Here is a 25,421-nt window from a genome sequence, read left to right as displayed (position 1 = left end):
AACTTTAAAAACTATTTTTGTTATTTGCTGCCATTGTTTCAATTTGTTGTCCAACTTTACTTTTTTTTTATTGATTGTCTGTTAACAAAAACTTTTTTTCTATTTGTTTTTACACATCTGCCGCAGAACCGGAAATGTTTTTGTTCTTTTGTTGCCCAGCGACGTGCCCCAAAATGGTTCACTGCACTTGAATGTAACCGTATGAATAGCTGTGAAAGGGGGGAGGGGAGCAGAGCGGGGGGATTGTTAAAAAAATGGGGCTTGGCTTGGTTTATAGTTTGCCGAATTGGGTCCGAGCAGCGACAGAAGAGTTGTCAACGCTTTTGCTGTTGTCCACAGCAAACAATATGAAGTGGTATTGGGTGGGGGGAGGGAGGGAGGGTGGAGCCAAAGCGGATTACATGTGAGAATTGTTGTGGGTGCTGAAGTGGGTTAACTAACACTAGTTTTTAGGCTGTGGAAATTGTACAACACCAGCAAAAGCTCTTAAGCTTGTCAAATAACTGTTAATCCCAGATATGCATCTCTTTTTTTTGCGTTGTTTGCTTTTGATTTGGGCAAATCATTTGCATTTACGTATCTATTTTTTTTTTATTTTTGAATTGGCTTAATTTTTATTTCTTCACACCTAACAAACTTAACACATGCTCGATTAAAGCTGCCCGCCCCACTCCACTGTCCACTCTGTGTAGACTTTTGATGAGGCCGTCAGTCAAGTTTGCCGCCCGCTCCCGCTCCCGCTCTTGATGATGCTCATCAGTTGATAGACTGAGTCATAATCGTCATCATCAATCAAAGACAACAAGAAATTGGAGCTGCGAGCGTAAACAGCGTGTGCTTGGCGATCGAGCGAGCGAGTGAGATGGCATGAGTGCATTCTCCAAAATAAACGTAACGCATAGAGCAGAGGGCGTAAATATATTTTGGCGATCAAGCGGAGACTTCTTGTTCTTGTCGGCTCGCTTCGGCTTTCAGGCTGTGTAGAGAGCCGAAGTGCGGCGTGCCTGAGCCTGATTGCATTTTCAGGCACTTTCCGAATGACAACAAAAGCAACGCGAGATGCCTGTCTATTTTTAGAACTTGCAGAACGCAGCGACGTCTGCTTGTTTATTGTTGTTGCATTTTATTGGTATTTACATTTCTGTTGGCAATTAAAAATGCTCGTATTTCAAGTTCATGTGAGAGAGCACGTGTCGAAGAGAGCGCACAGATTGACATAGAGAAAGAGAGAGCTCGTGCGATACAAAATCGTTGGCATGGATAATTAATTCAGTGTGTCAAAGTGAGTCGATGAATCATTTAATTTGTTGCCGCTGTCGCTGTCGCTGTCGCCGTCGCCGTCAACGTCTCAGTCAACAGATTGTTGTTGTTGCTTGCTTTGCTTTGCCTTTGTTAACCGCATTCCGCGCATTTTTTGCAATAATTTACGAAATTGCAGCGCATTTGTAGCTAAAACAAGATTTGTGCCAAAGTGTTTTTTGTATTTAATCAGTGTTAAGTACCTGCGAAAATTTGCGCGCAATATCGAAAGCAGCAACCTGTAGAATTTGTTATTTAGCCGCAAGCCGCATCTTAACTGTAGCTGAGGTACCTGAGTTAAATTAGGTGTGTTTTCACTCAGCTCAGCAGAAATTCCATAAATGGTCTGGGCGCGCTTCCCACTCGATTTGAAAAGAAGAAAATCAAGTAGAGTTCATTGCTTTGCCAAATTTATAGCAAGTTGTTAGACAAACGTTTACGAATGTGAGGGCAAAGCAAAAGCGAATAATCAATTAAATGCATGTGTTTCTTTGCCTGAGTCTGAATACTTGTTATACTCTTGTAGGGGAGGGGAAGGGGCTTATTTTTTCATCAAGAATTGTGCAACGCATAGAAGAAGACATCTCTGATTCCGTAAGGTCTATATATTTTAGATCGGCATCAACAACTGAGTTAATATAGGCAATTCCGACTGTCCGTCTGCCGCTTTCTATGCTCAGTTTTCATTCTTTTTAAGTCTCAGTCTTAATTCTATTCTCACATATTCGCAAATCCGTTATGCATATGTCTAGAAAGTGTATTAACTCTTCGGCGTGCCGTATATATCCTTGCTTTCTCGCTTTAAATCATTTTCTAGCTTTGCTATTGCAGCCCATAATTCTCCATTTATCGCTTCCGTTTCAATCAACCATTTATTGCTTTGGGAAACTTTCCCATTCCGCCTCTCAAACCAAAATCAATTGTTCTAATTTCCGCTTATAAATAAAATAGAATGCCTTGGTCCAGTGTGGGGGCGGGGAGGGAGAGGGCCGAATACAGTCATGATTTCGCTGGGCAGTTTATTTATTTATACATTTATATAATTTGTATCAATAGAAAACAATTCACATCTGGCAATTATTTTGCAACGAAAAAATTGCCTTCAATAAAACATAAATCGAACCGAATGCGCCCACTCTCTCGCACTCACTCGCCGTCTCTCTCTCTCTCTCTCTCTCTCTCTCTCTCTCTCTCTCTCTCTCTCTCTCTCTCTCTCTCTCTGTCTCGCTCTGTTTCTATTTGTCGCTTTTTAGCTTCATTTCGCCAACGTTTTTCAATTTCGTTTAAATTGCGAGCATCAAACGGTTTTTCTGCTTCCCTCTCATTTCCCCTCTGGAATTGCCGTCAATTCCCGCACTCAACTTCAAAAGGTCTTCTCTTTTTTTTTGCCCGCTGCGAAATCGATAATTTTTATTTAGCCTATCGATAAATTGCGCCAGCCACGCCCCGCCCACCCCTGCTCAATGTCAGCGCCGCCCATTTGACGTTCAGTTAAATTTCATTTGATGGCAGCGTCGAGAATTTTTCCTTCGCCTCTTTTTGCACGCCAATTTCGCTGTCGGCTATTCTGTCAGTTCTTCTGCTGCTTCTGCTGCGATTAGAGCTGTAAAAATACGGTAGCTATCAAATCAACAGAGTTGAAAGAGCTAGGAGGTAGTAGAAGAGGCACAGGCTGAGGCAGAGGCAGAGGCAGTAGATGACCGGCTGCAATAGTCATAAAGCCAGATAGATACTCAAAACATTCATGAGAGCTTTGCACAGTAGCTCGGCTTGAAAACAAAACAGGCTACAAATATGGAATGCAAAAACAACAACGACGACGAGAATAATAATAACGAGAGAGAGTGGCACGCCGAAGTTGTAATACCCTTGTGGACATTTGTCTTATGGTTTTCTAGATATGTGATAGTATTGAAGCTCATAAATGTTGATTTTATTGAAAATATCTTGGATAATGGATTATTTTCCCATAACAAAAACTCGTCTTCGACCGATTCTTCCTACAGACCTATATTATATAGTAGTGCGATCTGGATACGATTTGACATTATATGTAAGCAGCACAGTTTAACTAGTAAATGCCGAGTTTAGTCCAGATATCTTAACGAACAAAAAGTTATCCATCCAAAAAGCCACTTTGTGACCGATTGTTCCTATGGCAGCTTTATGATATAGCAGTCCGATTTTCCATATATATAGGGAGCATAGTGGAACCTCTAAATGCCAAGTTTTTCTGCGATATCTTGATAAACCGCAAAGTTTTCTATACGAGAACCTACTTTTCGACTGTTCGTTCCTAGGGTAGCTATAAGATATAGTGCTTCGATCCGGCCCGATACGACATATGCATTGCCTGCAATAGAAAGATGGACTTATATCCAAAAACAGAGTTTGCATAGATTTTTTGCAACGGATCTAGCTCGTCTGTTGATACTGATCAAGAACATATATACTTTATAGAGTCGGAGAACTATAACTATAATACGCTCTAAAAGCATGTATATATAATAACAACAACAACAACAACAACAACAATGTTGATGCCCGCAACAACTTTAAATTTAAAACTGACATGTGAAGAGGCCTTCCCCCCCAAGGGCATTGGGGGTCGGCGCAGGTGCAGAGACGCTTGTCGTGTGGCGACACAAAGGGCTGGCCAGAGAGGATAATTTCTTGTGGGTGGGGCTGTGTTATTTATATCTTGAAAGAAGCGACAAGGCTGCGCATAGCCGGCAGCAGGCCTGTCGATTGGGCTGGACTGTCTGGTCCGCCCGGTCGAACAAACGTTGCGGTTAGTTGGCGGCTCTTCGGCTCTGGCGCCCAAATATAATTTGATTGTGATGCCCTGTAAATGGGTGCGACAACAAAAGGGGTATGAAATGTATATGTGTTATATATCTGGTGGAAATAGGTTTATGTTTGATAGTTTTAAGAAATTTTTCTTAAAGCAATTTGTAGATATGAACAATTCATCTATAAGAAAGGTGTTATTGTATTTACAAAATCACAAATCTTTTATTCGACATATTCAAGATATTATATTCGACATATTCACATCCATCTTAAAGTTTTGAAGTTCAAATGTGGTATGATGCCCGAACACACTTTTTACGCCAGATCGCAAGAGTCGCTATCGATATATTTCTCAAAAAATACAACCATGTTAGAACATGGGAGCTTCTATTAGATATCGTAAGCAATAATTATCGTTATTATTTAAATCAGTTAATACCAGAAATACGTTTAACAAAAGCGAAATATGGCTAAAGTATGTTTTCTCTTTTACTATATTTATGGATATTAATTAAATCTATGAACTTCTCAGATTACAAACTAAATCTAAGCAAGTTATTTTTACCCTACTAACATTGATAGTATTTCTATGGTATTTCTCAGTCGTGGTCTGTAGATATTAGCAACTGCCTAGACACTCAAAGGCTGCTCTTTAGGACGGACTTGACGGCGCCAATTGACAGAAAACGTTGAAAACAAATTTAGCCATGTACCCCGCCCCCTCGCCCCCTGCCGCAACCCGCTCGCTGTACAGACCATTCGCATATTTCTATGGCACGCTAATCGAAGGGTATTAATCAATAAATTGACGTCGTCGAGTGTTTGCTGATTAACTTTGTTATTTTTGTTGCGCCTTCCCGCTTCGATATTGTAAATAAGACCCTCCCTCCCTCCCCCTCCGTCCCTTCCGCTTCTGCTCGCCTCGGCGATTTCTTACGCAAGACAACTAGCAAGTTGTTAACATTTCCCCATTTGTTTACAAATAATTTTGCGCTCTATGTTCTCAGCCCACAATTGTGGGAATCTTGTTGTGGGCGGGCATCTTGACAAAGCCGGAGCCACTGAGGTGCTAATAGGGCTCAGCTCATCGTCATTACGAACATCATGATCATCTGGCACGTTTATTATTATTCTCATCATTTAGCTAAACGACAAGTTGTATAAGTCATGTTGTTTTTGTTGTTTTGTTGCAGTCACGATTTAAAAATAGCTGCAACCGAGCTGTGCTTGGGTTGGGTTTTTAAGTAACTATTTTTCTTACCAGACGCAGTTATAGCTTACGTTTTTTCTCTCTTTTTTTTTTTTGGCTTTTTGATAAGCAGCTGATAGCGTTTTGTATGGCCGGTCCAATGAAACTCTTTGTCATCGATTGCCGTTTCGTATTTGTATGCGAAGATAAGAATTGTTTGCATAAAACGTGAGTTTACCGCGTGCCGATAACTCTGGCGTCTCAAAATGTGTGCGGGCTTAAAGTGCGCCCGAATTCTTGAGAAATTAAACAAAGTTTAGATTGTGTAAATGGTTTTGACAGTATTGTCATGTAAAGAGACTCGAAATAAGGCGGCGTTGCGCGGTTCAAAGAAAAATATTAGCTTTAATACATCTAAAGTTGTTTCAAGTCTTGAGAAATTGATAAAAAATTAAAAAGTTTAAGAAAATATATTATTTAATTACGATTTAGCACAAATATTGTGCTATATTTGTTATCGATAGTTATCGATTCGTAGTATCGATTTCTCAAAAGTGGCTTGGGGTAAATCTGTTTATTAACGTTTATGAAGAGCTTCGAAATATCGACTGAAAGTATCAATAACTCAAAAGCTCTCCAGCGCAAATCTGTTGTACTCAATTAAAATTAGTTTCAGACAGCACAAGTTCAAGTTCCATAATTCGAGGTTCAAGTCGAAATCGTGTACAGTCTATAGTTCATCGTGTGGCCTGAGGCCAACAAATTGCCACTTAAAATGGAGTTAAACTTCAATTAACGAGCCACAAAAAAGCGTTTAAGCATTTTAGCCAGCGGCGTCTCAAGACCTTTTTTAAAGCGTTTATAAAAGAAGAAACGCCATAAAATGAACCAGTCATAAGCCAAAGCCAAGATGACCCCACGAAGATCAAAGCCTTTCCAACTGCGTGATTAATGCGACACGCTGCTCCTAATGACCCTCGGCGGACAACTCGCGCTCCTCTACTAACTATGACTTAACTATGCCAATAAACTTGTCACTTGACACAAATCACAAATCACAATCACAAATCGAACAATGATCGATCAACAGGCCGCACCCAAAGCTGGGCTACACTCGAAGAAATCAAAAACAAGAAAACGTTGTGTGGGGCAAAGCCAATAAGAAGAAGTGAAAAGGTTGAAGTGTTAATGGTTTGGCGGGCTTAATAGAAAGTTTTCTATTAACAATCGATAAATATCGATTTAGAGGCATTTAAATTTCGTGGCATTTTAAAAGCTGGGATAGATACAAAAGTTATTAAGCAATGCACTTTTTTGCCCAGCTTGGTTCTGAGTTGATAGAAGAGTTGCTCATCTCGCTGTACTCTCTTATATACCCTTTTAGAGGGTATTATAAATGGATCGTGAAATGTGTAATGCATGGTAGGAGACATCTTCAAGTCCATAAAGCATATACTTTTGTCGTTCATATAGCCATTTCTATCTCTCCGACTGTCCGTCTTTCTCTTTCTTTTTTGTTTGTCAAAATATCTGGACTAAACTCGGCATTTAGTAGGATAACTATGCTGCTCATATATTAAGCAAATCTTATGAATATGACACTAATATATTATATAGGAAGAATCGCTCAAAAACTGAGTTTTTTCTGGCAACATATTCCGTTCTCCTGCTTCACAATTCCCACAAATCTCCATAATCGTAAGGCACATGTACACAAGGGTATTAAAACTTCGGCTTGGCGCAGTTATTCTCACTTTCTCGTAAAGCATATGCAAATTCGTCCCATTCAGTCAAAAGATGAGACGATTCAATCGGTCAACGATTTAGCTGCGACTTGACGTTGATTTTGAATGTTTCAGCTGATGATGATCTCATGTGTGCTCATGTGGCACGTGGCCAGCGCCAACTTCATTAAAATGTGCTTGCTTATTTTTGTTCACTTTTTCAATTTTCCCATTATTAATGAAGATATAAATAAGAGTGTGCTTGTATCTGTCAGCCAGCTGCATTTGCTGTCAGCTTTCGCATTTGCTTTAATTAAAACGGGGCGGAATTGCAGGTCAAGAGTTTGCCGCAACATCTCCGTTTGAATTGATATCCACTCGGATACGTGTCAGGCGATTGTGTCGCAATGGGGCTTAGATAAAAAGTAGTTCGCTTGCAATCATAATTTCGCTTATCTCGATTGTTCAGCTGTTGCCCGTGTCCAGTCCGTGTGTTTATCTTGGCCATCTGCCAATTTTTTTTTTTTAGCAGCGTGCAAGTTTTCCGCTTGCTTCTATTGTTGCTGGTTCTGCTGCCAGCTGCTGCTTGACAAAAGTTTTCCACTAGCTTGTGGAAAATTCATTAACTGTATTTAAAGTTTATCTTCCAGCTAAATGTAAACTACTTAACACACAAAGGATACAACTTTAGCCTGGCGAGATGTGTCTGCCTGCAATACACTTTGTAAGTGTTTATCTAAAGGCTTTTGGCTTCTCGTCGGCTGCAATATTCAAGTTTTAATTGCCTTTTGATCAGAGAACAAAGTTTTAAGCTTCAAAATCAATTGAGACGAGTTGAGGGCTTACTAATTGAAGGTTTTAAGCAAATAGTGTTTATGTGTTAACTGTGGGATTTGGTTAGATAAGATGATAGAGCAGCATTAACTAGTTTGTTCAAGATGTTTTAAATTAAAAATTACTTACAATTTTTTGTGCTTTTTCATACTCTGTTCAATGAATAGATTATAGACAAAATCAATTATACTACTTATGATGTTCATTAAACATCAAGACAATGCTCGAATGAAGTCCGTACGAATGTTCCTCAATGTAAAACTCAAATGTCGAAAATTCACGCCTTAAGCTTAACTAACAACATTTCTATCTACCTAGAACAGATTATTGTGCAGTCGGTTGCACCCTATTGCTTTTATTTGCGAGTTTAAGCTATTCGCATAATATTTAAGTCTTTTTACTGCTCTGTTTTGATAACATTTATCAAATTTGATCTGTTTTATAGATATTTGTTAGCCATTTCACATCAAAAGCTATTTACTTTGCATAAAAGCTTATAATTCCCAACTGGTTAAGGCACGCACCTTGCTTAATTGCTATTTGACATACCTTAATTTTAATTTATTGTCAAAAATCGTAAAATAAAGGGGAGACAGAAAAATATAAACATAATTTCTGTCAGTTTTTCACCCATCTTTATTAGCTAATGTGTTGATACATTCCAGTACATTAGAATGAGCAGAGAGGCGGGCCATGTAGCTAGAGGTAGATTAAAGTAGGTCGCCCGCCAAAGGAACCTTAACCTTATCCTTAGTCTCTTGCCAGGGCCCGGTATTGGATATACCAAGGCGCCACAGTAGATATTCAGCGCACCTCCTCTTGGAAGACAATATTTCTACTCCAATGGAACTGTGCTGCTGTTCCAAAGATTTGCAAGATTAAAATTGCTGTCAAAATTGAAATAGTTTGTTAAAATATTTGCATTTATTTTTTTTAGTTATGTTGAACGTTTTTGAGCTGTCAGCAATTCAGAAACAAAGTCCACGCACAAATATGCATCTGCCGTGTTTTAAAGCTAACCAATTTAGCAAGCAATTTTAATTGCCATCAGTCAAATGCAGTATATTGAAATGTTTTTAATTAGTTTGGCGTGCGTTTGTATTGTGGTTCTCTCTGCAGTAGCTGTATCCGTAGCTGTATCTGTATCTGTCAGATACGTATAGGCAAATGCGGCCTACATACATATGCTGCTGGTTATAAAACGCAGATTGTTCGTTTTGATTTACACAAGTTTTATGTTAATTGAAAATGAAATTTTATTTGTTTTTCTTTATATTTTATTTGTCTGTTTTTTGTCTTGTATCTTTGTTATGTGTGCAAATATTTGGCCATATGCTGCTCATCCGAATTTGTCGGCTTTTTGTTATGCCCAAAATATTGTTGTTTTTTCTATGTGTTCTTTTGTCTTTCTGTTTGGGGCTTGTCCAATAAACTTGTTTGCCCACAGCCACTTTGGCGACAGAACAATGTTGTAAATTTTTCAACATGCCACCAGGCAGCTAACCACATGCCGCAACACATCCCAACGCAGCTCTCCTCCGTACTGAAATCAAATTAATACAAATTGTTGCTGTTGGTAATTTGAGCTGCCTGCGGGTCACAGACAGCACGCTTCAGTGCATATTTTCATTGGCCTTGCATAGGGTATTTTATATTTATCATAAAGTGTGGCAGCTCGGCATCCATATGGCATATAAGTATCTTTATGTTCCTGCTCTACATCAATCGATATATAGGCAGATGTGACTGTTTATATATTAGAATACTTCTCCCTTTTCAAGTCAGAGACGCTTCGGCACGCTCCTAACATACGAGCAAAATCTAATCTATACCAAGCTTTTCTATTGTATAGCCTTTGTAGATATCACAAGTCAGAAATGGAGGTCCCTAAGTTTAATATTCCCAATATAAAGGCAGAACAATTGTAAACATAAACTATATTATATAGTTTCCATATCTATCATATCTATCTATATCAACTGTCGATCAATTCACAATTCTTTGTAATACAGCTTTCTATGGCTTACATCAAAAATACATCACACATGTCTCATTACGGCAAGAGTATTTAATCTTCTTCACGCCCAATCCGACTCTTGTTGCTAGTTATTTATTTTAATCATTTAGTTTATTACCAAACCCCTCGCAATGCCTCTAGCTCACCCTTGCTGGCACTCAAACGGCGCCACATGCGCCTTTCTATGCGATTCTCAAAGTGTTATTCATTTCTCTGCTATTTTTACTCGGCATTCGGTTGATTGAATGTCATTGTTGGCTTGTGTAACGAATATGTCAAATGTCAGATGCAATTTAAATGCAATTAGCTGCGAGTTGTTCGTTGTTCGAAAATGCCTTTTAATTGGCCCAAACACGCGCCTGCAACAGCCACAACAACAACATCTTTGTGGGCTATATCTGCATGTATCTTGTTGTTGTTGTTTTTTTTTTCGATTTATGGCCATGCGTTTAATTTGTCGTTTGTTATATTTTTCGATCTGTTGTGTCTGCCTCTCTGCATTTTCCCATGAATCATGGCTATTTGTTATTCATGACTTTTTTTGTCTCTCTCTCTCATAAATCTCGCTACCTTCCCCCACTCGTTTCTTGCTCTCATTTGATTTCTGGTTGCTTATCGTCACAATATTTTTGACAATTGCGAGAGTTACGCGTTTGCTTATACACGTAATCGCCGCAATTGTCTATCGTAATTGACTTTGACTTTGACGTACGCGTGCAAACTGTTAAACGATTGAGTGGAGGGTGGAGAGGGGAGGGAGGGGGCTGATTACGTCTGATGGGTTTGTGCTTGGGAGTTACAAATGCCGCGTGGTGGTAGAAAATTGACTAAACAGTGAATGCGGTGCGTTATAAATAGGTGCTCAGGGCGAGTCGGTTTTCAAATAAATTATGGCTTGCATAATAACATGTAATAAATAGCTAAAAAACAAATAAATGTGAGTGGTAGATTGAAGCAATCTGCGGCCATTATATGTAGTCATATATTTCTCTATATATGTAGGTTGACCGCAAAAGAATTTGCGAATTAAGTAGCTGCTCATGTGTTGATAAACAGCTAATAAAGCAGCGCAGCCAGTAAAACGTTTACGAAGCACAGAAAAATAACAAGCTGCACAATTCTCTAACGAAGCACAGCCAGTAAAATGTTTAACCAAAAATAAGTATCTATGAAAAAGAGTTGATTTATAAACATAAAAGGGTGTCTTTAGTATGCGTTACGTAGCTGTACAATTCCATATGCAGTGCAGCCAGTAAAACGTTTACGAAGCATAGAAAACTGTAAAGTTCTAAAGAAAAATAGTAAATTTTATACCGCAGCGCAGCTAGTAAAAAGTTGTTGAATTGAAATGCAAAATATAATAACGAATCAAATGCTTTTCTGATTAAAACATGAATTAAATTGTTTCTATTTAAAATTTGAAAAGTTATCAAATGTCATGTCATTGCAATGTGCTTAACTTTCTCAATAAGATAGCAGCACAATTTTGTTAATTTATAATTATAGTTAATTAATTATAAATATTGATTTTGGCGAAGAGGTCCGGGATTCAATTTACTTAAATAAACAAGCGTGCCGTAGACGACGAGAGTGTCCGACTAGGGGATACCCTGCACCTTCAATTTCAATGGGCATACACATAAAGCAATTTTCATTTATATATTGTGTTCTAATGTATATACAATATATATTGTCTTCTCAATTTTCTTTTTTTTATTAAATTCGTTGCATTTAAGTTAAGTGCAAACTTCAAACCTGTCTGCTTTGCTTTGTCTTATTTGCTTAAGAGTAATTAACTTAAGTGCGTCACCTTCTGACACTGACAACATCTAAAGGATCTAATGCCATTCAAATACTGGAAAATTCTAAGAAATGAATGCGAGAATTGCTTCTAAGTAAACTGCACAAGTTTCAAGAGAAGGACAATAAAAATACCAAATATAATAGACACAACAGAAAAAGAAAATGGGTTAAAAATAAGAGAATATCTTAAATAAAGTCCAAGCTTAAGTAAAATCGGAATAGTAATTTAATTAAGTGCACATTAAGGGTCCAAGAAGTTGAGGCAGTTCAGTCAAAGACAAATAAAAAAAAGAAAATTAAATAATTAAGACTTTAATCAATATAAAAATCTGTATAGAATGCATTAACAATGTCTGATGACTTTTCCAGGTTTGCTTACTTTTTAGCAGCCTTTTTGAGAAATCTTGCAGCTAGAAAGAAGCTAACTACATCTTAAATTCTAAATTCCAGACATGCCCTCAAACGACTAATTTGAATAACTTATTCCGATTCATCCGCTGTGATAAAACTTTTCATTTTATTTTCGTTTTGAATAGATTTATTCACTTGATTTTTTCTCTAGAAAATATTCTTGCCAATCTGAAAGTCAATAGATTTGATTAGGTTGGCTCTCAAGTCTAACAAGCTGATAATCCAAAGTTTCTTTGCAAGTTGTTTTCTTCTTTTTATTACAATTTTTTTTTTATGATTTCACATCTTAAGCCCAAAGTCAACAACTATCGATAGTAAAGTTATGAGCAGCTGCAGTTGTTACCCTCTGATCTCATCCCCGCGCGCTCCACAGTTTGCTGTCACTTTTTTTTTATATTTTTGGCATTGGCTGCGCTTCAGTGCCGCAGCTGTCATTCATACAAGCACACACACATGCACACATCACACTCTCACATCACACACACACACGGATATAATGCACCAACTGTGGTTCCATTGCCAATGTGATACGCTCACGTTTTCTATTGCCTGCGCAACGTTGCGTATACGTAATGTGATTTGAATTTTGTGCATGTGCACTGAACGCTTTGCTGCGCTTTGGCAACACGGCGACACTGCAAAACAAGTAAAAGTGTTGCAGTCGACATGTGTTCGACTGGAAGATACCCTATACGAAGCGCCGAGCTGACATTAGAAACAATCTTGCTTTTATGGAAAATTGTTTCTCGCATTGCTCTGGTTGCTTAGAGAGGTTTTCTCGAATACATGTCTCAAAATTAAAGTGTGGGTTTTGTAGCTTATGTATTGAAAACTATGTCTCCAAATCGATATTTATCGATTTTGAGGTAATGTAGGAGATATCGAATATAAATAGTTCGATTCGTTTTCATGCCCAAATATATGTTGATTGTTGATTGATTTCAAATTTCAGGCCTTAGTTTTTGTAGTTTCCGCTTTAAAGAATATGTCTACAAATTGATATTTATCGATACTCTCCATTTATGGCCAAATTTATGTTTTTTCCATAAGAAAATATTTCAGATCTTTGATCAAATCCAGATCGGCTTAGCGTGTCGTCTGGATCAGGTATATATGTATATACTATATGTGATCAAAAACATCAACATCTGCCTGTTACATAGATTCACGCACAATCATAATACCCTTTCTTTCCTCTCTTCATTTTTAATGGCTACAGGGTATATGAAACAGGCTCAAGTAGCATCCATTTTCATTTTGCATTGAGCATTTTCCATTTCCGAAACGCCGTTGTCAAAATACGTGCCAGACCAGGCGTGAATTAGGCTGCCCCCCTTCATGACACCCCGTACCCCTTCCCCGCCGCCCTCCCTCTGCTTGCGCGAAACAACTGCCCCTGCGTTGATTGGGGGCCCACACACGGCTCGCGTTTTTATCTCACTTTTTTTGTGATATTTTTTTTTCTTTTTTGCCAGCGAGTAATTACAATTAATTTCAGGTTTCATATTGCAATCAAAATCGACAGACAGGCGGACCGACACGGCAAATTAGTTCAGTAATCGCGTTGTTGTTGTTGTTGTTGTTGTAGTAATTCGTGTCATTGTTGTTGTTGTTACACTTTTAGCTGTATTTTGTTGTTGTTTGGGCGTCAATTGGCGTCGCCTGCGACCTTCGAGCCAAACAATTTTAGTGTTTGGCTTTTGAAAGCTCTGCAAAAATCTCACAATTTGCGGCAATTTATATATATATATATTTTTTTTTAATTTTATCCATTTTTGTGAGGTTTCTTGCCACTTGCTTTCTTTGGCTGACATTTAAATTTTTGGCTGGGGTTTTTCCTTTGGCCTTAATTAGGTTTTTGGGCTTTTCACTTTTGCTTAATTTATTATAATTTATATATATATATATTTTTTTTTGGCATTTTTGTTTGACTTTTGACACGTTGACTTTTTTCTTGGCCTGAAAAACTGACAAGCTGACCAAAAGCGAATTTTTCTTGTTATTATTTTGGCTCTTTTTTATTTTGTTAAATAATTGCTTTGCTCTGTGTGTCACGTTGTGTAAATATAAATTCGTTGCTGCGATTGTTGCTGTCAATTTGTGTGGCTTAGTTATCAGCGCTGCCCGAGCGTATATCTACATACATACACAGATACACACATACATATGTACACACGCATACCTGTGCACTTGACTGAGCTTTAAGTGGAGCACGACAATTGTCAATTTACATAAGCCATATACGATATGTACAATATGTACAATATGTGCGATATGTACAATATGTATGTGTATAAATAGAATTGCGATATAATTGATTGTCGCAAGGGAAGGGGTAGCTCTGATAAGCCCGTGAGTAACCAAAGCTACCATAACTTTGGCAAAACTTAGACGATTTCAATAGTTGCTGTCCTTTTGACCATGATATGAGATCTATATAACTTATGCATTCAAGATCAATGCATCAATGCAAATCAAAGTTGTTTGACTGTGAATATCGTGTACATCCCCCTTTTAGTTATACTATTGTAGAGGGTATTATAATGTGCATGTAAATTATATAGTATATATTTTAGATCAGCATCAACATCCGAGCTGATATGTACGTCGAACTATTCTCTGAACCCATTAAAAATGGGTATAAGGGTATATTGTATTTGTGCAAAATCCAAATGTATGTAACAGGCAGAAGGAAGCTTCTCCGACCCCATAAAGTATATATATTCTTGATCAGCACTAATAGCCGAGTCGAGCTAGCCATGTCCGCCTGTCTGTCCGTCCGTCCGTATGTATGAACGCAAGGATCTCAGAGCTAGAGACTTGAAATTTAGATGTAGATGCTCCTAGTTCCCGCGCAGATCGAGTTTGTTTCCGATAATCGATAACTTACTCCGTTTCCTAGCAATCGATAAAAATCGATATCGATATCCTGTTTTCGGTCAATTTTGGTAAATAATAAGAGCTAGAGTCACCAAACTTGACATATAGCTTCTAAAATAGAATATATATATGCATTTAATGTTGGAAGAAGAGGGTTCAGGGTATCCCCTAGTCGGGAGCTCCCGACTAGAACCTCTTACTTGTTAACAATTTATCTTAATCTCAAACCAAGTTGCTTTGGCTTTTTTAAAGCTTAAAATTAATTAATAATAATTTATATAAATTGTGAATAAATTAAATGCTGTATGTTGAGCTAAATCATGAGAAAAAGCTCAGCTAAAACTTGAAGTCAAATGCGATGCGTTGTGAAAGACGTAGTTAAAGTTGCTTAAAGGCGCACTTTGAGTCTTTTGGGTTGTTTGTTTAGCATCTTCTGAATTTAGTTTGGGGATTATATTTGTTATTTTCGAATACAACTCTTTTTGGCTAAGCGCCTGCCCATATTTATGTTGTGCTTATAAATGATTTGTTGTAGAATATGTTTAAGCAAAAATTGTATTTGTTGTTGTCAGTTGTATGTGTTATGGGTCTGGAGGTATTCAGGCGGGAGAATAGCAGCACAGTGGAGCCACAACAACAACAAAAACAAAGACAACAACCACAACAACAGCAAAGACAGCAACCACAACAACAAGCGCAAACAATGGAACCCACAACAACTTTCGCGAAAACTCGTTTTCCACGCGTTCGCATAAAATATTAAAAAAAATTGTTGTTGTTGTTGGTTGATGTTTTCTGTTGTTGTTGTTGTTGTTGCCGCCCTTGTCACTTATTTAGAAGCCAAATCTGTAGCCAGTGTGTGCCACACGGCCAAAAAACCCGCTGCTGCATCCATTGAAACGTACAGCAGTTGCCGCTGGTTCCCCTCTGCAAAAACCTGTTTCTTCTTCGCACAGGCCTCAAAATATGTAAAAATATAAATAAAATAAAACGACAATAAGGCGACGTCGACTGCGAAGCTGACAGCGCTTCGTTGGCTTTGTTCAGTTTTTTTTTTGTACGCGTTTGTGAAAATTCTCAGCTTGAATTTTCATTTACTTTAAATAAGCTCATTTCTCTGGCGCCATTTAAAATGCGGCAACGTTTCCGTTGTGGTTTTTCATCGCCTTCGGGCTGTGCAACATTCAACAGCTACAATTCCAATGGTCTCTCTCAGTCTCTGCCCCGCTTGACACACATTCTCTACCTCGGCCCCGTTGTCGCTGCCCCTCGTTATGCAACTCAAATCAAGCATGAAAAGCTGCTTCAACAATTGACCACAATTGGGACAGCTGACAGAGTGCGGCCTATAACAGAAGCAGCAGCAGCAGCAGCTCACAGCGAACGTGCCCCAGTCCGGCAGGGTGCCGGCTGCCGGCTCGCTGGCATGGAGGAAGCCAAATAGTTCTTAGCCCATTTGCCACATTTTGCGGTATTTATGTAAATACACTCTATGTGAGGGCTTCACAGACTTCGGCTTCAAGGAGACGCCCAGAGTGCTTCTAAAAGTATACGAACTTTAACTCAAAAGTGTCACAAAGTTTGTGACCAGAGAACAGTGTTGTGTAACAGCTTAAGTTGAGTGTACTTACATGATTTTATGAATATTAAATAGCCAAAGTTTCCAGAGCTAAACTATGTATAAAGAAGATCAAGAAATGTGTGTTCAAGGCAAAGTTGAAGAAATTCTTAAAGCTGTTTGGCTATATAAATTCGAATTCCAGGTCAACATTCCTTTCTATCTCTATCTATCTCTATCTCTCTATCTCTATCTCTATCTCTATCTCTATCTCTATCTCTATCTCTATCTCTATCTCTATCTCTACCGATAGTTGATAAGGGAGCAAAATCAATACTTATTGACTTCTGCCTTTTTTCATTTCGTAGTTCTACAACAAAATATTTCATTTGACTTATGATTGCTTAACCCTTATATAAGTACTTAGGAGCATAAATATATAGGAGCAGGTTCGATAGTAAATAGTGCGCAAAAACTATCGAATAGCTGATCGATATCGGACAAACTAAACTATCGACAGTTTTGGGGCGTGACTTGATTTATATGATTTGTTTGGATCCAAAAGACCTTTTGTATACCATATCGTTTCTTATATACTTGAGAGCTTGTCGTTACTGTTTTATATATATTCCTCAAATATATATATATTAGGAAATAAATAAATGAATTTCAAAATAGAGCAGAAATATTGGTTATTTGCTTGTTACACAAAAACATTTAACTACAGGGTATTCCACCATTTATTTATTCTTACTACAGGGTATTCCACCATTTATTTATTCTTGAGAATTTGACTTGCATTAGTTCATATGACAGTCTTACGATAGGGTTCTTAAAGAGTATTTAAGCTTCGTTGAGTGAGCCTCTGTTTTGTGCTTTTAACTATTTTTTATGTTTTTATGCTCTTCTACGTTCTTTATTTTTTGCTGTGTGAATTCTCCTCCAGCTATTTGTAGGTAGCCTAATTTCAACGCTTGAATGCTGTCCATACCAACAGATGAGTGTGTGTGTGTGTGACAGACAGTGTGGGTGTGTGTTTTAAGTGTTTGTGTGTGCCCAGCTTATCTGAGGCAGCATCAGAGTCAACAACAACAAACAAGAAACAGCTGCTGCAACAGCTCGACGAGTGGCAAATGTCAGATGGAATTTTGTTTTATTATACCCTGTAAAAAAGCTAGTTACTTTAATTTTTACTACATTTTTTACGAAATGAGCTTGTCTTCATATTTATCGATAACTCTTTCCACACAATCGATAAATATCGAAGTTGAGAATTGATTTATTTAGCACAATTCGGGGATTATATGTGCTAGAGACTTCATATTTGGTATGCAGTTTTTTGTAAGGCATATACATCAAGGTACAGGGTATCTTCTAGTTAAGCACTGCCGACTGAAGCTTGCTCTTGCTTGTTTTCTTTTATACCTTGTGCTTCTTTCAGCTGTCTTGAAGAGGGGCCCCTGCTCTGTGTGTTTTAGCCGATTGGCAAGTGAGGCACAAATATTTAAGACTATAAATAGTTGGGGGATTCGGGGAATCTTAAAATGGGAGCTCAACTCCCACCGAAACGGAGTTAAGCATTGCTGCGCCTTGCCTTGCCTTGCTTTGGCCTGTTGGCCAATTAGATTTGGCCCAAACTCAACTGGCTATTGGCTATTTTATATGCAGGCCGAACGATGTCGCTTAATGGCAGACAATTTGCTTAGAATTTGTATGCAGGCTTTCTTCTTCTGCTTCTGCTTTTGATTGTTGTTGCTGAAGCGAAAAACTCGTTGTGAATTTGTAATTGAATTGTCAAATGATGTTGAACATCATCATCCAGTTGTTGATTACATAAAAAATATAATGCAGAGAAGCTGAAATTGTTTTCGCAATTTTCGCTTTCAACCGAGAAGCAGCAGCAGCAGCAACAACAACTATAATAATGTTGCAACTGCAACATGCCGCATGCTACACAAAACTATGTAAAGGGGCGGGCGGGGGGGCATGCCGCCCCATTTTTGGACGGTCGCTTTTCCGCTTCCGCGCAGCGTTTTTACATCTTTTTTCCTTTGTCGAATACAATTTCATGACGTTGACACAATTTCGCTAATTATTATATCTCTTCCTCTTTTTCCTCTCTTGTTGCAGCCAAGAAACAAAATGGCGCCGCCATACGCACAAACAGCCTGGGCTCTGGCACCCGCACCCCGCCCCTGGAGCGCAAAAGCAAACTGAGCGCTTTGGGCAGATTCTTCAAGCCCTGGAAATGGCGCCGAAAAAAGAAGAGCGAAAAATTCGAAGCCGCCTCCAAATGTAAGTTATCCCATTATCAAATGATTTTTGCTCCATTTTCTGTGTTGGTCAGTCAGTTTAATATTCAACACTTACTTTGCAGCACTGGAGCGCAAGATTTCTGTACGTGCCAATCGCGATGAGTTAGTGCAAAAGGGCATCCTGCTGCCGGAGAGTCCGCTGGGCAATATACCAGAGCCGGGTAAGTGACAGAAAGGGTTGTGGGTACGGGTCAAGTCAAGAGAGTCGACCTTTTTCTCTCTCTCTCTCTCTCTCTCTCTCTCTCTCTCTCTCTCTCTCTCTCTCTCTCTCGCTCTCTCGCTCTCTCTCTCTCTCGCTCTCTCTCTCTCTCGCTCTCTCTCTCTCTCTCTCGCTCTCTCTCTCTCTCTCTTTCGCTCGCTCTTCCATTCTTTCTTCATTCCTCTCTCTTTCTATCTGGTTCTCAATCTCAATCTCTGTCTCCATCACACGCCTTCTCTCTTTATCACTAGCGTCTTCTCTTTCAGTGCTCCTCTGTCTCTCTCACACCTCTCTACTCTGTTTTTGCTTTCTTATCTTTTCTCTCCTTTTATTTTTATTGCTTTCTCTTTTTCTCTCTCTCCTTATCTCTCTATTTCTCACCTGTCTCCCTCTCACTCATCGCATCTCTGCTCTTAGATTATCCTTCTCTACCCTATTTTTCTCTTTCGCCTTATCTTTCTGTTTCACCTTTTATTTTCCCATCTTCACTTTCGTCCATTCTATCTTATCCTTTTTCTCCTCACTCAACTTCCCCTACTCTAATCTTTTCACCTTTCCCTTGTCTTCTCTTTTCACCTCTCACTCTTCCCTTGTCAATTAATTTTTGTAAATGTCACCTTTCTCTGCGATTTTCATGAATTCATGTCATGCTTAAAAATTTGCACACTTTTTATTAAGTGAATGAGTCAACGCTAGAGATAAGGCGACAGACAAAGTGAGCTTTTGTTTAGGATAGACGGTTATGAAAAAGTGTTATGAAATACGAATTCAGACAAAGTACAGAGTGTTCCATTCAAGCACAGGGTATCTCCTCGTCGACAACTCTTCATTGTAGCAGTCGTGTTAGCAATTTATGCAGTGAAATAGATTTTTTTATTTATAAAAATTCCTTAGCTAGATTTTCAGCTTTCATTTTGAAAGGCTTTGCGCCCGCAGAGATACTTTTCATAGTTTAAACTGAGAGCTAAACACACACACATATATACATATATGTATTTGTGTATTTGTGAGCTGTAGGCTAGTCATATAGCTCACATCTAATCCTCCCATTGGCTTTCTGTTTTTGTGCAGAAGGCACAAAAGTTTTATAAGCCGGCAGACTGTGGCCAACTTTAGCAAACGGACCGCAGGCGCGCACACAAATGTATCTTTCGCTTTCAGTTTTGGCCTTTGTGCGCGTTGCTGACAGAGTCAACAAACGGAAATTGGCCATAATCCACGCACGATTTAGCCAATGACGAGGCACGTTGACTTGGCTCAGTCACGAGCTGCTGACGCCAGGTTTGCTGCCACTTTGCTAAATTGTTTGTACATCAAAGTGGGGCGGGGGGAGCGGCACAGTGTTCGATTCCTTCCACTTCAGCCGTGACATATCCGTCTGTCTGGGCAGATGTTCAAAGCGGGATACACTCCAATCGCTGTCGACGGCGACGTCTCGATGGTAATTAATCAACGGCAGCTAATTGTCAATGCGAGACGTCGCCGAGTCGCAGCCAAACAACGCCGAACAACGCACGCCACCTGAATGGCAAATCGTAGCGGGGAAAAAGAAGGAAAAACTCTGATAAATCGAACCTACCTCAAGTTGTGGCTGCTTGGCCCAGGGCAAGCTTTTCACCGCCGCTCGCCAACAGATGGCGCTGCTGGTGAAAGTTGCTGGTGAAAGCTTTGGCCGTACAAGCTGAATGACAGAGCTTTTCCGCAAAAGCTCGCTGCATTTATGAATGACTGCAAGCTCTCTCTCTCTCATATACTCTCTCTCACTTTCTCTCTCTCTGTCTCTCTCCGTCTCTTTGCAGGCGAGGAGTCATACTACAATAGTGGAGCCAGCGCGAATGGCTCTCTACTCTCAGCCGTCCACAATAATTCCATAAATCAAGCCAACAATTCCATTAATGCCACGACCTATGGCAGCGCCGGCAATTCGCTGCTCTCACAACAACAACAGCAACAACACCAGCAGCAGCAGCAACAGCAGTCGGGAGGCGGGGGCGTGCCCAACTCGATATCCGTGCAACAGTTCAATGCAAATTCCATGCTCAATGGCGCCAGCCTCAATCAACAGAATTCCATTGCCAATGGCGGCGGCGGCGGCGGCAACGATGGCGCCTCGGACACATCCTCGCTGAGCGGCGGCGTGCCCCATTCACAATCGGCACCACAGCAGCTGGGCGTCGGGCAGCAGACGGCGCCACCGCTGACACCGCTCGCCCAGCATCATCAGGCGCTGGCAGCGCAGCTGCAGCAGCGATTCGCCATCAGCAATAATAACGGTAAGTCTCTGCGAATTACTTTTATATATAATACTTGGGTGATGGCAGGAGGGGGGGGGGGGGGGGGGGGGGGCACTCCTCCCTTTGTATACTTGATCCTATTGTCGGGAAATGGTTCACTGTAATTGGCAATGGAAAACAATTGTGAGGAAGTTTTTCCATAGAATCGAAGAGTTTCTTTCCTTTGTTAATATTTTATTGTTGCACGTTGAGTGTAATTAATGTGCACAGCATCCGTTTAAAGTTTTGCTATTGACTTACTAGATGAATTTGTTATAATGGAAACAGTTAGAAAGTAATTCAGATCTTAGCTCTGATCCAGATCAGATAAAAATGGCATAAAAATGGGATTTTATTTGGAGAGTTCCCTATTCCAATGCACCTTGTTAGTCAAAGGGAACGATTTTTCGGTATCTCTTCCCAGAATATTGGAGAATTTGTTAAGAGATTTGATAGGATTCTATGGGGATTTGCAGAAAAGATGTGAACATTAAGAGATATTATTATTTCTTCAATATTATAACATAATTCGGCAATATAATAGATAGTCGGCGAATAAAAGTTTTCAGAAATATGATGAGTTTCAAGAAGTTCTTTGACAAATTTACAAAAAATATAACTAAATACTGATAAAATATGTACTTATTTCGCCGTATTCTTTATATTGCCAAACGTTTGCTTTCTTCTAAAATACTGAAATCCATCAAAAAACAAGTTCACTAATTAGCCTCTCGTATAGAATTTCCCTCTCCGCAAACATTGCATACTTTAGGGTTGCGGCGAATAGCGATAAATATCGTTGCCTACTTTCAAGCGTTCCGCTTAAAGTGAATTACACAGGCATTAACATTAAGCGTAAATAAGCTGCGCATAAAGCCAATTTAAGTCGAGTTAACGCCTAGTTAAATCCCAATTGGCCCCCCACAAGCCCCACACAAAGTCTCAAGTATTTGTTTTGCCGTTGTTCTTGACTACAGCTAAGGTTGTTGTTGTAGTCAGCATATGCGGCAGTCTGCCAAAAAGTCAGATAAACTGTTAAACAAAACACAAACAATTGCTTGAGGGAGGGGTAAGGGGAATGGGTTGGCGTGAGGTCCATTGCTGGCTATTTGAACGGTAAACAAACAATGTTTTTGCGATGCTTTTGCTCTTGACATTTATGTATTTTGACTCGCCGCAGTTTTTGCATGCTACGCTCCTTCGCTATCCCCATCCCCAACCTGCTCCTCTCTCGCTCGCTCGCTCCGCTCATAATGAGCAGGCTACATATTTGATGACTATCTAGAAATGATATTTCAGTGCGCCTGAAGCTTTGCGCCATTGCGCTTCGTATTTGCTTTGCGTTTGATGCTGCGACGACGACTGCAGCAGCAGCAGTAGCAGCAGCAGCCGGCATGTGCTCGCCGCGTCGCTCTCTCTTCGCCGCCGTCATTGTTGTCGCTCTCTCGCAACGCGCACGTTTTGTGCCTTTGTTTATTTTGCACTTGTTTCGCTGAGAGCGAGAGAGAGAGCGACTCGCTTTCTCACTGTTACTTTTTATCATTTGCTACTGCGTCGTTTTTGTTGTTGCCTTTTGGGGCTAGCTGGACGGCGTCGCATTTTTATGGCAAACCGTTTCGCTGCTGTCGGCTCTGTCATTTCCTATGTTCAGTTAACATTAAAACGCAGCCCGCTAGAGCAGCGCGTGTTTTGTCGTCGCGTTAGAACAAAACTAAAAAAATAAAATTAATAAATAATTAAAAAAAAATACACAATTAAAAAAAAATAAATATAACAAATATTCATAATTGTGTTTACTGTACATGTTTGCTTAAGTGTCTACCGCTCTCTCTCGCTCGCGCTGTCTCTCGCCTCGTCTACGTGTGCGTGTGTGCGTGTGTGTGTGTGTGTGTGCGCGTGTGTTTGTGTATGTGTTCGTGTCGCAGTGTGTGCGCTAAGACAACAACAATTTTACACTATAAAATATGTAATATTTGATAGCTGCAATTTTTATAAGTCATTTAGCCAGACGCTTTTGCTTGTGCATAATCTCAAGGTGAAGCTGTTTAGAGAGGTGCAACACATATTTAACAAGACTGTGGGCACATTTTATTTCCTATATATTGCCGGTTGCGAGTTTTTCTTTTTGAAAGTGCTTTTAATTGTTTATCATTTTGTAGGGCCTCATTTGCTGTTTAAAAAAATTGTTTGTAAAACTTCAATTTGGTTCTATTTGACTTTTGTTTTTCTATACATATCTCTTAAAGATCTTATTTCCACTAGGGCGAAAAAAAAATTGCATTGTCAGCGCAATGCAAACAAATGCAATTACAATTGAGCTTTTGTCAGCGTCAACAACAGCGCCGCCCACAAAAATAAAGCGCTGCTAAAAAAACAAAAAAAAAAAACAAAAATAATAATGAAACGGAACAAAAACAAACAGCACGAACCAGCAGCTCGACTAACGGCACAAGTCCCGCAAGTTGGGTTCTTGTGTTTTGGTTTTAACGAAAGTCGCACAAAGCGCAAACAAAATATTTCTGTAAAAGGAATTTCTGTGTAAAATGCAACAGTGAGCGGCGTGGAATGAGGGACAAGGCTCAAGGGTGATGTTGAAGGGGGGGAGGGAACGCAAGCACGCAATGGCATTTTTAATTCGCATATGTGTGCGTGTGTTGGTGTGTGTGAATGTATGCATATAAGTTGTAGGTAGCCTGGCATCCGGTTCGGTGTGGGGGAAGGGTGTGTTATTTCATTCCTTTTTTAGGGGGGAGTGGGTGTGGGGCGTGTTGTTTTGTGTGTTTGCTGCAGCGAGCGAAAAGAACTTTAATTTGCCGTCATTCCACTTTTGGTCTGATTTTCGCCGCCTGCGCCTCTCACATTACGCATACGCAGCGGGCAAGTGGCAAGAGGAAGCATCAAATTGTTGCCTACCATTGGGCGCCGCGCGCTCTCTCGCTCGCTCTCACAAGCGCAAACACAAACACAAACACACACACAAACACTCACATACCAAATTTACTCTTGCCGCATCCTTTCTGCGCGTTGCCTTTTAACTTTGTTATTCGTTGCGTTGCGGCGCGCGCTCTCACGCTCTGGCATTGCCTGCGCTCTTTCTCTCGCTCGCCCTCTCTCTCTCACGCTGGCTTTGTTTTGTATTTGCTGTCCAAAAAGCAAAACGCAAAAATGAGCAAAGAAAGAAAAAAATAAAGCTCAGCAGACTGTGGCTAATTTTTCGCTAGAATGTTGCGCTGTTTGCTCGCTAAATTTTTATAAATAAATATATAATTAATTGAAACTGTTTTTAATTGTTTTAAACAAAAATGGTGCAACACAGACATACGCTCTGCTAGTGTGTGCGTGTGTGTGTGTGCTGCCCGCAGTCGCTGCTCGCGTATCGACGCACTGCATCCTGAGGTCGTGCACCTCTTTGCTCCGCTTTTCGCTCTGCTTTCGTCATTGTTGGAGGAGATGCCAGTGCAGTGTCTGTGTGTGTGTATGTGAATGTGTGTACGTGTGTGTTTGTTTGTGTAATTTTCAGTATTTCCTTTGCATTTTAATCATAATAACAAACGAATTTCTTTGCTTTTGCTGTTTGTGTTTGTTTTTAGTGCATTCGAGCTGATATGGCTCTTCTTCTTAATGCGCTTGTTGTGCTAGGTTAGCAATCCAGTGTTGCAAAGTGCGCCGAATAACGCTCTGAAACTCGAATCTTTGAGACTTGAGAATTCTCGAAGCAGTGAGAAACTGACTTCGACAAGTTGAGCTTTGATTAACAATAGCAAAGTGTATTCACATCATTTGAATTCTGTTTAAGTTTTAGTTTTTTTCTGTACTTTGATTTCCGCTCGTGTCGCATTCTAATCTAATAAGATATGCTATTTTTACTTTCATCGTTTCTCCAACGAAATCTTATTAGCTGCTCAGATAAATTGCTACACGCCATACCTCAGATAAGCACTCCTCGGATATTATACCTGTGCGCATATGTATATATATATATATATATATATATATATATATAATGCCTAATTGAGTCAGTGTGCTACGCCCACAGTTGAGATAATGCAATTAGACGTGCCAGCCAACTGAAGTCTGTTGTGTTATTATTTTTTTTCCAATTGGGGAGAGAGCGGAGTGTAAAACT

General features: G+C 39.6%; 1 protein-coding gene across 6 annotated transcripts in view; it reads left to right on the top strand.

The window, feature by feature from the left end:
• Nucleotides 1-25,421, top strand: part of LOC115767174 (phosphatase and actin regulator 4) — a 94,161-nt gene that overhangs the window by 8,659 nt on the left and 60,081 nt on the right. For all 6 annotated transcript variants that reach the window (XM_030711358.1, XM_030711361.1, XM_030711357.1 and 3 more), the window contains 3 exons: nt 18,639-18,803; nt 18,886-18,984; nt 20,822-21,295. In XM_030711358.1, coding sequence (XP_030567218.1) covers nt 18,639-18,803; nt 18,886-18,984; nt 20,822-21,295 — 738 coding nt within the window. The remainder of the gene's footprint in view (nt 1-18,638; nt 18,804-18,885; nt 18,985-20,821; nt 21,296-25,421) is intronic.

The sequence above is a fragment of the Drosophila novamexicana genome, unplaced genomic scaffold (genome assembly GCF_003285875.2).
Source record: "Drosophila novamexicana strain 15010-1031.04,08,12 unplaced genomic scaffold, DnovRS2.1 tig00001340-arrow-arrow-pilon, whole genome shotgun sequence".
Taxonomy (NCBI): domain Eukaryota; kingdom Metazoa; phylum Arthropoda; class Insecta; order Diptera; family Drosophilidae; genus Drosophila; species Drosophila novamexicana.
This window is presented reverse-complemented; position numbering and strand designations above follow the sequence as displayed.